This window comes from Stegostoma tigrinum, chromosome 31, assembly GCF_030684315.1.
Source record: "Stegostoma tigrinum isolate sSteTig4 chromosome 31, sSteTig4.hap1, whole genome shotgun sequence".
In the NCBI taxonomy this organism is placed as follows: Eukaryota; Metazoa; Chordata; class Chondrichthyes; order Orectolobiformes; family Stegostomatidae; genus Stegostoma; species Stegostoma tigrinum.
In genome coordinates this window covers 31466852-31479040 of record NC_081384.1, presented here as the reverse complement: position 1 = coordinate 31479040, position 12189 = coordinate 31466852, and the positions used below count along the sequence as shown (strand labels likewise).

General features: G+C 42.1%; 2 protein-coding genes across 2 annotated transcripts; one reads left to right on the top strand and one right to left on the bottom strand.

Annotated features, from left to right (window-relative positions):
• Positions 1 to 2663: 2663 nt before the first annotated feature.
• LOC132206108 (interferon alpha-13-like) lies at positions 2664 to 7372 on the bottom strand. The gene is made up of 4 exons (XM_059638634.1): positions 7241 to 7372; positions 5142 to 5231; positions 2871 to 3110; positions 2664 to 2762 (listed from the first exon to the last, which is right to left on the bottom strand). Exons 1-4 carry the CDS (start codon positions 7370 to 7372, stop codon positions 2664 to 2666), a joined length of 561 nt encoding a protein of 186 aa, XP_059494617.1.
• A 1114-nt stretch (positions 7373 to 8486) lies between these two features.
• On the top strand, positions 8487 to 10553 carry LOC125466166 (interferon alpha-F-like). The gene is made up of 4 exons (XM_048560349.2): positions 8487 to 8618; positions 8776 to 8865; positions 10125 to 10364; positions 10455 to 10553. The coding sequence occupies exons 1-4, from the start codon at positions 8487 to 8489 to the stop codon at positions 10551 to 10553; spliced, it is 561 nt and encodes a 186-aa protein (XP_048416306.2).
• The last annotated feature ends 1636 nt before the right edge of the window (positions 10554 to 12189 follow it).

The window sequence follows — 12189 nt, the reverse complement described above, 5'->3', positions numbered from 1 at the left end:
CCAGATAACCTGGTTTTATTATTTTGAATGGGCGTCAGACAAAAATTATGACAGAAATGCTAATGTCATCAAATAAAGTGACAAAACAATTTGTGAGGAGGACCTGCAGAGCATCCAAAGAGTAATCAAGAGGTTAAAGCAGTTGGCAGCTTTATGCAGGTGGAGCTTGTTGTGGGAAAATGTGAGGCTGTTTATATCGCTGAGAACTGCCACCGCATCCACAATAACTAATTCCCTCCACCGCTGCCAGCTGCCAGCAATGTACAGGACCTACAAGATGCGCCGCATAAATGCAACAAATGCTGAAACAAAACAGCTCTTAAACCCAAAAGCTCGACCATCAAAACACACGAGAGCCGACACATGGGAACACTACCAGCAGCATGTTCCACACCAAGCCCACTCGCCGTCCTGTCTTGGGATTGCATCAGCATTGGTTCAGTGCCATTGGTTCAAAACATTGTTGGTTCCTCCCCAACAGCATTGTCAGTCAAACCCGACATGGATTGCAGCAGTACAAAACTGCAAAATTCTACCACCTTCTCAAAGGTAACTAGAGAAAACGAATAAATGATAGTCCAGACAGCATAATCTTGACCGACGTTTCAATAAGAAAATCAAAAGTCATCTGGCATATTCGACGTTTTGCGGGGATGAAGGTGTGGTAAGGTAGGGAAGGATTTTTACCACTGCATTAGATACTTGTGCAACTTGACCACGTGGGCGAATTATATAATGTTTAGGCTCATTAATTAAATAGGATATACCCATCATCAGGTACAGCTCACAATGGATTCACTCGGTTGATTCTGGAATGACAATGCTGGCTCACGTGAAAATGCTTAGCAGCCTAGGCGTGCATTTATTGCAGTTGTGCTGAATGAGGTGGTGACTTTTCTGAAACAGTTAAGGGTCTGATAAAATCTGCGTGAATAAATGTAATTAAGATATTTGTGCCTTTGTGGAACCTACAACTGTGGGCACTGGTTGAATATGAGCAGTCTCCCTTTCAGATGGAGGTGATACCATTTATACTGGTAACAGAATTTCTAATCACGAAATTTCCCCACTCAAAATCCGTGGCATTTAATCTATTCAAGTCTAAACTGGAGCGATCTTTAATAAACAAATAAATTGGAAGTTTTCAGCATCTGAAAGCAAACAAAGAACTCAGGCACTGGAAGTTTGAAGATAAAAACAGGAGTATTTGGAGAAACTGGATGAACACAGCCGGCCAAGCAGCATCCTAGGAGCACAAAAGCTGACGTTTCGGGCCTAGACTCTTCATCAGAGACCTCTGACGAAGGGTCTAGGCCCGAAACATCAGCTTTTGTGCTCCTAGGATGCTGCTTGGCCTGCTGTGTTCTTCCAGCTCCACACTTTGTTATCTTGGATTCTCCAGCATCTGCAGTTCCCATTATCTCTGATCAGTATTTGGAGAAAATCGACTGTCTCGCAGCAAGTGTGGTGAGAAAGCAGAATTAACATTTTTAGTCTTATGACCGTACTTCAGAGCTGATCTAAAATTGTTCACTCTGATTTCTCTCCACCGGTGCTGCCATACCATATGGGTTTCTCCAGAAATTTCTGTTTCCCTCAAGGCCATTAGGTGTGAGCTGCAAATTTGAGTCAAGGCCACAATCTGATAAAACTGTAACAGAATAGCGGTGACAATTGAGGTCTTAAGCGGCCTGCCTCTGTACATCTATTTGCATGTGTATGTGATGACATATTTTGCACCAAAACAGACTATCGCCATGCAAGCCAAGATGCTGTGAGTTATAATAGCACTCATCATATTTTGACTTCCTTTACGCTGAGCGATGTCATTTTCAGACATTGTCTGCTTCCCCTGTCGGTATTCAATGGCTGATACTGTCAGCATTCAGCATTCTCAGGTCACTTCAAGCCACTTATTCCATTTGTTGCTCCCTTCAACCAGTGTTACCCTTTCCGTCTCAGCATCCAAAAGTCAGTCCACTTTTGCTGCTGAACCAAAATACAAAGTTCAGAAGAAAAAACAATTGTGCAAAATGGAGATTGTTGATGAGGAGGAGCCAGAGTAACAGGAATTGAGACAGAAATATCCTCAGCATTTATACTCATTATCAAAAGATCAAATTACAAGAAGCACAGCGTCCGTTCAGTAAATGTATTATCGAGGCCAATTTATTTAAATCAATGAGCTCTTATTCAGTGTACAAAATTCCCAGTTGTATAAATAGTGTACTCCAAAATGTATAATAAATAGCAATAATTTAACAAAAAATTAAGTTACTTAACATTCCATATAAAACTGTCGCTGTTCAATAAATTAAGACAACATGTCAATAAATAGGAATAATTTGGAATAACTGAGATGGGTTGCATGATTGGCAAATACGTGGCAACATCAATGTGTCTCAGATATCACTGAAGTGCAAACCCATGTCTTTGCAAGTCTGACATCTCAAAACAGATTCCACACACAGTGAAACTTCAACATTGCAACATGAGAAAATATCACAACAATAAATAGCAATGAATTGAATTGCATAATCCGAGTAACACTTTCACTGTTACCAATGTACAAAACATTTCTTGCAAACATAAATATATATTTTCAAAAGAAAGTTTTGGAATTAAATATTCATTTCCCTGATCTGTAGTAAAAAATGTTCTTTTCAGTTTCTTGTGCTGACTTGTGCCATAATGGAATGCAGCTGTTGTAAACGGGCTCTGCTCTCAGCATGGATTATTTCCCAGGAACAGTCACTGAATTTCTGAAAAGGTAGAATATTCAAGCAAATGCATTTGAGAATGAAACGAGTTAAATGTTGGCAAAACAATTGTTTGTTAGGAAGCACACAGTTCGTTATCAATTGTTATACCTCGTGTTTTAGGAACTTCTCCAATTTCCTGAAATACAGTTGAATGGCAGCATTTCTCTTCATCTTGTGGTCACACCCTGATTTCCTCAGGCAGTCTTCCAATTCTCTGAGCTGTAGATCCAGGAGAAGAAGATAGTTTTCCACCTTGTCCCAAGCCCATGTCACTGAACCCAGGTTAATTCTGTAGATCTTGTTGATGAGGTGCAGGGTTTGATGGATTATTTGAATTCTCTCCTGAGCCTGAACAAGGCACACAAGATTTGGAAAGAGAAATTTATTCCCATTCATTATAGGCTTTCATGAGAATGAATAGAATTTGAGTAATTCAATTCTTTAAATCAATATTTTGAAAATATGTACAGAGGGGCTTTGATGCATAGAAAATGACGTGACCAGTTGGAGTTCTTTGTAACTCCGAATTGTCTATGTTATAGTGAAACAGAAAAGCTTCTGCATTACTAATATTCAGTACTTCCTATCGTAAGGACACAGGCTCAATCAAGAGGGAGAACGAACTAAAAAATAAAAGATTGATTAGTGTGTAACACGAAAAGGAAGATTAACATATTTTTAAAAAGTTTTAATTCAACGAAAACATGTTGATAAGGTTGTAAATTATGTAATTTCCACTTTGAGGTTGAGGTCAAGACTGAAGAATGAATGTGAGTTGAATTTATTTTATTTAGAAAACAAAGGTATTAAATGTTACAGGAAAGTAGAGGTTGATGAGAAATTGAAGAGAGAATAAACAGATAACAAATACAAAATATTTGTTCAAAGTCTCTGTCATTTCTTTGCTTCCAATTAAATATTCGCCAATTTCAGGCTATAATGTATCAACATATATTTCAGTTGTCTTCTTTCCTATATTACGAATGGAGAAGCTTTATTTTTGCTAGTTTATTCTCATAGCCTATTTTTTGCTCTATTATTTTTAGGCATAATTATCTATTTTTTAAAACTTCTCTCATCTTCTGTTCAGTCACTAATCTTTTCAACATTACATTCCCTTCCCTTCAGTTCGGTACTTCCTTAACTTACTTACTTAGTCACAGATTGTTACCCTTTCTAATAGAAAGTGGGCCATCTGTTCAGCGAGAGCGTTGCACTTTCAACAAGCAAATTGACTCTCAGTGACAGTCCGAGTGAATGTTCCTTGCGGCAAGCCAAAAGTAATTCAGTGAATACTGAAAATGCACTTCAGGGAAATGGGGCACAACATTGAAATAGCAGGGACAGATACTAACAATGCTAAAACCAGACAAAGATTCTCGAGTGGAGTAAACACATAGCATGGAATGATTACTGTGGAAGGGCTGCAGTCGTCTCATCTTTCATAGTTCAGAGATTTGCTGAGCCAGACAGCAATGATCTCCCGCTTATAAAGGATAAATAAGAGAATCCCATGAAGTAGGCAAGGAGAATAAAATGCGTCTCAGTAAATAGCCACAAAGTGCATAAATGCGATCTATGCAAAATAGCATCACATTAGCACCTAGCTGAAGGGTTGTTGTAGGAATATTAATCAGCCAACTGTGTGTATTTGAATGTACTGGCCGCGTGGTGAAAAGAAGCTCCGAGAATAATTTTTAAAAGTGATGTTGATATAGAGTTAAAGCGGAAGGTGTGTTATGTTATGGGGCAGGTGCGTGGGATTAATTGGTGAATTGATTCAGTTTGTGCATTCAGGAGAGAGATTGACTCTTTGGATGCAGCGCGGTGCTGTGTTTGCAGAAATTAACTGGCCTCTGTGGTTCACATCTCACTGCCAATGGAAGCCAGACAGGAATGAGCCCATCAGGATTGGAGGGATTGGCGAAACGGAGTAAGTGAGATTTTAAGGGAGAGTTAGATTGTGATAATTTGAGAAGGTTTCAGGAAGCCTGAGCAATGCGAACGTGAGAAACTATGAGAAAAGAGATGAGGTCAGTGAGCGGCATTGAGATTGAGTGAAACAAGATAGTTCGAGCGGCGTGATAGACAGGAAAGGCTTTTGGATGAGGTGGGTAGGTGGGTCTGAGGGATGGGGTCGGGAGAGGTTTTGACATCGTCTCAGGGGGAGGGTTTGTCATAAGGAGATTTAAAGAACAGGAAGGGAATTAGTGAACGAGGAAAAGAGAGAAACAAAACGACGCCGATACGCTTTGGCGATTTATACAATGGGTGGTAATCACTGATGTTCAATGTCGAACGCTCTGATCATGCCATTAATCTCACACGTACATTCTCTATCGTCTCCATCTGAATAAAACCAATCGAGTTTTCACTCACCTCCAGTCCGCTGGAAAGTTTCGCAAGGTTCAACGACTTCGTTTTCAACGAGAACCTCTGGCTTAGGCAGTGTAGGGGAAAGGGTCCGCCCTGAGATGAGAAAACAGTCCCAGTTACTTTCAGTCCCACAAAATGAGTTACTGGAGTATCACAGAGAGCGAATTGCACACAAAGGAATTCTATTTCTCCCTGATCTGACAATTAGCAAAGTAAAATCCCGGTGAGATTCAGATTCTGTTGTGGGGTCAGCTGAAACTCACCATTTCATTCAGTTTGCTCAGAGTCTCTGTGTTGAGAACTTGCTGTAACTTGCAGCCTCTCACAGCCCAGGCTCAGGCTCCCGGACACTAAGACCAGCATCACCCAGAGTCTCCAAATTCTTGCCAGAGCCATGCTGCACCGAGATAGCGGGGAAACTCTGACCGGAAGAATCTGATCACGACTGGGTCTGGTTCCAACTCCCAAACGGCTCCTTTGTTATTGATTTAAACTGGGGGCGTCGCAATGCAGCTGCTTGTCAAGTCAAAGCGATTTCCTTAAGTGTCGAGTCCTGAGCGAGTGTCTGTGTGTGTGATCGAGCGAGGTTGGCCTGAGCTCGGATCTGCTACTGCCTGAGCACCGGTTTCTATCGGTGGGGGGACTGGCGAAGTGTCGGCATGACATTCGAAAAGTGAAACCTGTTTGTGGAAGTTTTGAACGTGGTATAAGAGAGCAAGAAAACCTCTGGGTTCTCGCTGTCTGAGGAAAGGAATCTGAATTCTGGAGATTTCTGAAGCAGGGAGTGGAAGATCCCTGATAAAAAACACACAGCCAGAGTGCGAGGCAAACTCATAGGTCCGAGAATTTCTCCCAAATATTATTGATAACATTTTTGGGAGCTTGGCTATTTTTCCAAGTGGAACTCATCCACTGATATGGTTGGAACAATTGATTTGGTATTTGAATTATATTTGTTTCATTAAAACCATAAACAACACGAAATGTACCTGAGAACAGGATAAAGGATTTCTTGGCATTCTCGCCTCTCCGTGACCTTTAACACAATGGACCACAGCTTTTTCGTTCAAGTTCCGTCTTCTCCACGGCTGGGACTGCTTTCCCTCGCTCCTGCTCTGTTCTGCCTCAGAAAACCCGCAATCACATCTCTTCACTCCGCAAACTGCTCAGCCCCTGCCGCTGAGAGGGGCCCCAATGACGTGTCGTTGACCCCACTTCACTTACCTACATGCTGTCCACTGAGGGTCAATTTAGAAAATGCAGCCTCAGATTCCATGCTAATAGCTGTACATTATCACTGTAGATTCGCTACCCATAGTCAACATTTCGGGTAGTTACAGATCAAGACGTTTGCAGCAGATCTTTTTTATTTTCACAAACAGAAAATCATTCCTTCTGATTCAATTTAATCAGCCCCCCACCCGACCTTTCAGCTCTCAAGCACTTCCTTCTGTCACAGACCCAGACTATTGGAAATCTGATTTTTATCTTAGATCCCGAGGTGAAATTTTGACGCACAGCTCAACCGTAGTCACCCTCCTCCTTGGATTATAAAAAAACTCAGATTTAAGCAATGCCTCCAGTATCAGATTAATCAAAAACATAAACATTCATCGCTTCCCACCTGTCATGGGGAAGGAAAGCTCTCACGCTGCTCCTCGTCCGTCCTTACAGCCTTACTCCCAAATCCCTTTTCCCTTCCCCTGGCACTCACCGGAACACAGCTAACAACGACACCCAATTCCCATTTTGGGCCACAATAGACACCGCTGTCCCCGGGAAGATTCAAACCACTGTTTCATTTTGGTCAAGATCCTTTCCTTCTCTTCGAAACTCCAGCGGACACATGCCGAGCCTTGAACAACAATTCGTCGTGAATCAATTTCAGCCATTACTCTGGTGAAACCTCTCTGTCCTGTTTCCATTTCATTTTAATTCCTTCCTTAAAAAAGGGTCCACCCGACTCGAGAAACGGCCTAAGCGGCTCCCTGCACAGTTGAAGCAACCACCCTACTTAAGTATTCTTAAATGTTTTGGGTTTGTAAGTGGACAACTGATGAATCACGGACCAGAACAGTCAATATAGATCAGCTGACACTCACTATTTCGTGCAGTTTGCTCAGAGTCTCTGTGTTGAGAACTTGCTGTAACTGCAGCCTCTCACAGCCCAGACTCAGGCTCCCGGACACCAACCCCAGCACCATCCAAAATCTCCAAACCGTCGCCAGAGCCATGTTGCACCGAGCCAGAAGGGAGCACCGAGGCGGAAGATGAGAAAGCGGTCAGTGTGAAGTCGGAGCGGATTGTGAGCCGGAGCGACCGCCTGTGCTGCCGAGTGCTGTGAGTGTGAGCCTGGGCTCTGCTGGTCGCTCTCATCGGCACTGCCATGCTGGCGGCTATGGATGATAAATATGGAGGGTGAAAATGCAGTGCGGTTGGAAAGTTGCGGAGATGTACAGAGGGAGAGCATTGAGTCCTGACAAGGCTTGGAATCTAAGGCTGCTGTTTGTATTTTGTCCAATAGAGGCCATCACGGAGCGATGCAGAAAGGGAACAAGAGGAGGTCGTTAGGGTCAGCTGACAGTGAGAGTGTGTGAGCAGGTTGGAGTGTGAAGAGATGTGATCATTCTCTGGCTACAATGAGTTTGATCAGAATGGGAGCAACGGAATGCAGTCCCAGCCAGATCGGTCCGTCGAGCAGAGAGACCTTGAACGACAAAGCTGTGGTTCAGTCTTTGAAAGGTTGCAGAGGAGGCGAGAGATGAGTTATTTTTAAGATGTACACATAGTCCGAGTCTCGTTTGTCGTTTTGATTGAAGAAATATAATTCAGCAATCTAACCCATTGCTCCAATAATGCCCGTATATCCGTTTTAATTGAGAGAAAGTATTCGGTTTTCCAATAATGCTTTAAATGATTTTGGAAGGAATTGTCGGATCTTTGAGCTTGTCTCGAACACTCGTTTTGTTATTTTCTGTCAGGGATCTTCCACTCGCTCCTTCAGGAATCTCCAGCTTTCAGATTCCTTCCGTCAGACAGAGAGCACACACACTTGCTCTCCTCTGATCATTGAAAACTCCCGGAAACTGGTTTCACTTTTCGAATGTCATGGCCACACCTCGCCAGTGCCTCCGATATACACCGGCCACTCAGGCAGTCACAGCACCCAGCTCAGGCCGACCTCGCTCTGTCACACATGCAGATATACTCAGACAGTCGCACAGGACTCGACACTGACGGAAACCGCTTCTCATTATCAGTGAAAAAGGGACTGTTTTGGGAGTTGGAAGCAGATCCAGTCGTGATCGGATTCTTCTGGTCAGAGTTTCGCCGCTATCTCGGTGCAGCATGGCTCTGGCGAGAATTTGGAGACTCTGGGTGGTGCTGCTCTTGGGGTCAGGGAGCCTGAGCCTGGGCTGTGAGAGGCTGCAGTTACAGCAAGTTCTCAACACAGAGACCTTGAGCAAACTGTATGAAATGGTGAGTGTCAACTGATCGGGGTCCCAGTGGGTCTGTTCGCTGTTCAATGTCGGTTGAGGGAGAAATAGATATTAATTTTGTGCAACTACCGTTCGGTGTTTCTCCAGCATCTCAGTTTGTGGGACTGAATGTAACCGGGACTGTTTTCTCCTCTCAGGGAGGTCATTTCCCCCGACATTGCATAAGGCAGAGGTTGTCACTGAAAACTAAGCCCTTGGATCTGGTGAAACTTTCCGACGGATTTGAGGTGAGTCATTTTATTCAGACTGAGACTTTAGAGAATGTATGTGTGAGATTAGCGACACGATCAGATCGTTAGAGGTTGAACCGCCATGATTTTCATCCATTGTGTAAATCGCCGCAACCCGTCTCAGTAAAAGCATGAGACTGGCACACTGTGAACAAGTTCATGCTTTGTCAGTACTGCTCTCAAGGTACCTTCGTTTGGTTTTAGCGTTGTCAACATCTGTCCATTTTAGTCCCATTTCAGCTGAAGTGAATTGACAAAAATCACTGCAGCACTCTCCACTGTTTTGTGAATTCGTCGTTTACCATTCGGCTGCCGCAACTGACGATGAACAGGGCTGTCACTGAGAATCACTTTGCCTGCTTAAAACTCAACCCTCTCACTGAACAAATCCCCATCCTGCTCTCTAAAGTTCGGGCTGAAAGCGAAAGGGCCCCTGTTCTCAGGCTTCACAGGATCTTTCTCGCTATCGCTGAACTTTCCACGTTATATCCAAGTTCCGAACCATCAACATTCTTCACCACACAGGATATGTTTATTATTTTCTCGCTCCTTTGAGCATGATTTTACACGAATTTCTACTTTGCAAAAGCAAACTCAGAATATATTCAAAAAAGGGCAAGTAGCATTCACATTCTATTCGCTGTTAACTCTTGATGACTTTCTCCTTGTCGAGTTACTTCCTGCTGAGTTTATCATCAACTTGCCACTTCACTCTCACGTTTCACACTTTTGTTCTTTAAATCAAGTAAATTCAAATTAATGTTTCAGTCTTCAGTGATACCCTTGCTAACAGAGAAGGGATCATATATTTTGCTCCCTTACCAGCCAGCTTTTCTTTTATTAATACTTCTCAAAAACATGTTTAGCTTCCTTCTTGTGTTACACACTAATTAATCGGCACACATTCCGATTACCCCTATTTAGCTTGTTAGTTCTCCGACTTGATTGAGCCTGTTTCTTGTTGTCTGAGGAACTGGATGTTCATCGTTTGGAACCTTTTCCATTCCACTTTTATCAGCACAATTCGAGGCTGCTGAAAACTCTAACTTGTCATGTCCTTTTCCTCTGCTGAATAAATCCTTTATACCTGCATCTTAATCATTGATTTAAAGACTCGCATTGCTCATTTTCCATTGATGTGATAATATTTGATTTGAACAATTAACTGTTATTTGCTGTTTGTTTATTGAATTGAATATAAACCCAAAACGAACGGAAATAATGTCGTCTCTTCTAACCTTGTGTGTTTTGTTCAGACTCAGGAAAGGACTGCGATTATCCATCAAACCCTGCACCACATCAACAAGATCTACAGCATGAACCTGGGTTCAGTCACTTGGGCCTGGGACAAGGTTGAACATTTTCGTCTTCTCCTCGATCAACAGCTCAGAGAGTTGCAAGACTGCCTGAGGAAATCAGGATCTGACCACAAACTGAAGAGAAATGCTGCCATTCAGCATTACTTCAGGAACCTGGAAAAGTTTCTCAAACACAAAGTATGAGAATTGATAACTAACTGTGTAAATCATGGCAACATTTAATTTTTTCATTTTCAAATGCACTTACTTGAATATCTTACTTTTCAGAAATTCAGTGAATGTTCCTGGGAAATAATCCGTGCTGAGACCAGAGCCCGTTTACAACAGTTGCATTTCATAATGGCACAAGTCAACAGAAGAAACTGAAAAAAACATACTCACTGCAGACCAGAACAATGAATACTTATTTCAAAGACTTTCCATTGAAACTGTTTATATATGTTTGTTAGAATTTTTTTTCTCACTTGCATCAAGAGCAACAACGGGAGTGTTGCCAGAACTATTTATTTTGATTCACTGACATGTATTGTTGCGATGTTTTCTCCCGATGCAATGTTGAAGTTTCACTGAGTGTGAAGTCTGTTTTGGAACATCAGACTTCCAGTTCAGTGATTTCTGAACCACATTGACCTTGTCACTTGTGAACTCCGACTTGCCAATCTTGAAACCCATCTCAGTTACTCTAATTTATTCATATTTATTGACGAGACGTCTTAATTTATTGAAATTTATGTAATATGTCAATTAACTTAAAGATGCTAATTTATTGTTATTTATTTGTACGTTGGGAAGTAAATTTTTTTTAAGCTGGAAATTTTTATACTGAAAACGAACTCATTGATATAAATAAATTCGGTTTAACATTACACATTTACTAGTTTGATGTCCATTTTTGACTTCTCTCATTTAACCTTTTGACACTGAGTATAAATGCTACTGATATTTCTGTCTTCAGTCTGTTACTCTTCGTGCTCGTCATCTCCAATGTTTGTTCAAGATTTGCACTTACACCTGAGACGTATCAACCCTTTTTCAATTCCACTGCTCTGATTTTTTCTGTGATACGATTGTTTCTTTGAATTTTGTATTCCGGTTCAGCAGCAAAAATGGACAAAGTTTGTGATAACAAAGTGTGGAGCTGGATGAACACAGTAGGACAAGCAGCATCTTAGGAGCACAAAAGCTGACGTTTCGGGCCTAGACCCTTCATCAGAAAAGGGGGATGGGAGAGGAATCTGAAGTTAATAGGGAGAGAGGGGAGGAGGAGAGAAGATGGAAAGAGAAGATATGTGGAGAGGAGAGTTATCGGTGGGGAAGCGGAGACGGCGGAAAAACTGCGCGATGTCCAGATGAGACTGGTTGCCGAGCAGTGAAGGGGAAAGCCGTTTGCACGGAGAGATAAATGGAATGGGAGAGTTGATGTGAATTTTGAATAATGGTTGTAAGAATACCAGCCACCGTGTACAAATAGGAAAAGCAGAAACTGGTTGAAGAATGATACCTTTAATTTTTAAAACAATAATCAGAGTGAGGAGTGCGACTACGAATCATAACAGCTTCCAGCTGCGAAAAATACATTTTTTAAAGAAATATTTGATCGCATAACCATGTAAAAGGGTGAACACTTAACACGTCAAGTGTTTCGAATGTTGTGTTGCAGCTGATCAGATTGTGGCCTTCGCTCATATTTTCAGCTCATACCCTAAAGACCTTTGACAGAAGCAAACATTTCTGCAGAAACCCTATAGAGAGAAAGCAGAGTGATTTCTCTCTGATGAAGGGTCTAGGCCCGAAACGTCAGCTTTTGTGCTCCTGAGATGCTGCTTGGCCTGCTGTGTTCATCCAGCCTCACATTTTATTATCTTATTATCTTGGAATCTCCAGCATCTGCAGTTCCCATTATCTCTGATTTCTTTTCCCGTTCGCTCCTGAAGGTCACTGGAATAATAACGTTAGTTCTCCTTTCTTGCTACAGTTGCTGTCAGACGACTGATTTTCTGCA

What these genes read in the sequence shown, in the direction of transcription:
- LOC132206108 (XM_059638634.1), bottom strand. Translation starts at nt 7,372, where the DNA reads ATGGCTCTGGCGACGGTTTGGAGATTTTGGATGGTGCTGGGGTTGGTG. An exon ending in TGAGCAAACTGCACGAAATA is followed by an intron (nt 5,232 to 7,240) that starts GTGAGTGTCAGC and finishes TTCTCATCTCAG; the next exon opens with GGCGGACCCTTTCCCCTACA. An exon ending in AACTTTCCAGCGGACTGGAG is followed by an intron (nt 3,111 to 5,141) that starts GTGAGTGAAAAC and finishes TGCCTTGTTCAG; the next exon opens with GCTCAGGAGAGAATTCAAAT.
- LOC125466166 (XM_048560349.2), top strand. Translation starts at nt 8,487, where the DNA reads ATGGCTCTGGCGAGAATTTGGAGACTCTGGGTGGTGCTGCTCTTGGGG. An exon ending in TGAGCAAACTGTATGAAATG is followed by an intron (nt 8,619 to 8,775) that starts GTGAGTGTCAAC and finishes TTCTCCTCTCAG; the next exon opens with GGAGGTCATTTCCCCCGACA. An exon ending in AACTTTCCGACGGATTTGAG is followed by an intron (nt 8,866 to 10,124) that starts GTGAGTCATTTT and finishes TGTTTTGTTCAG; the next exon opens with ACTCAGGAAAGGACTGCGAT.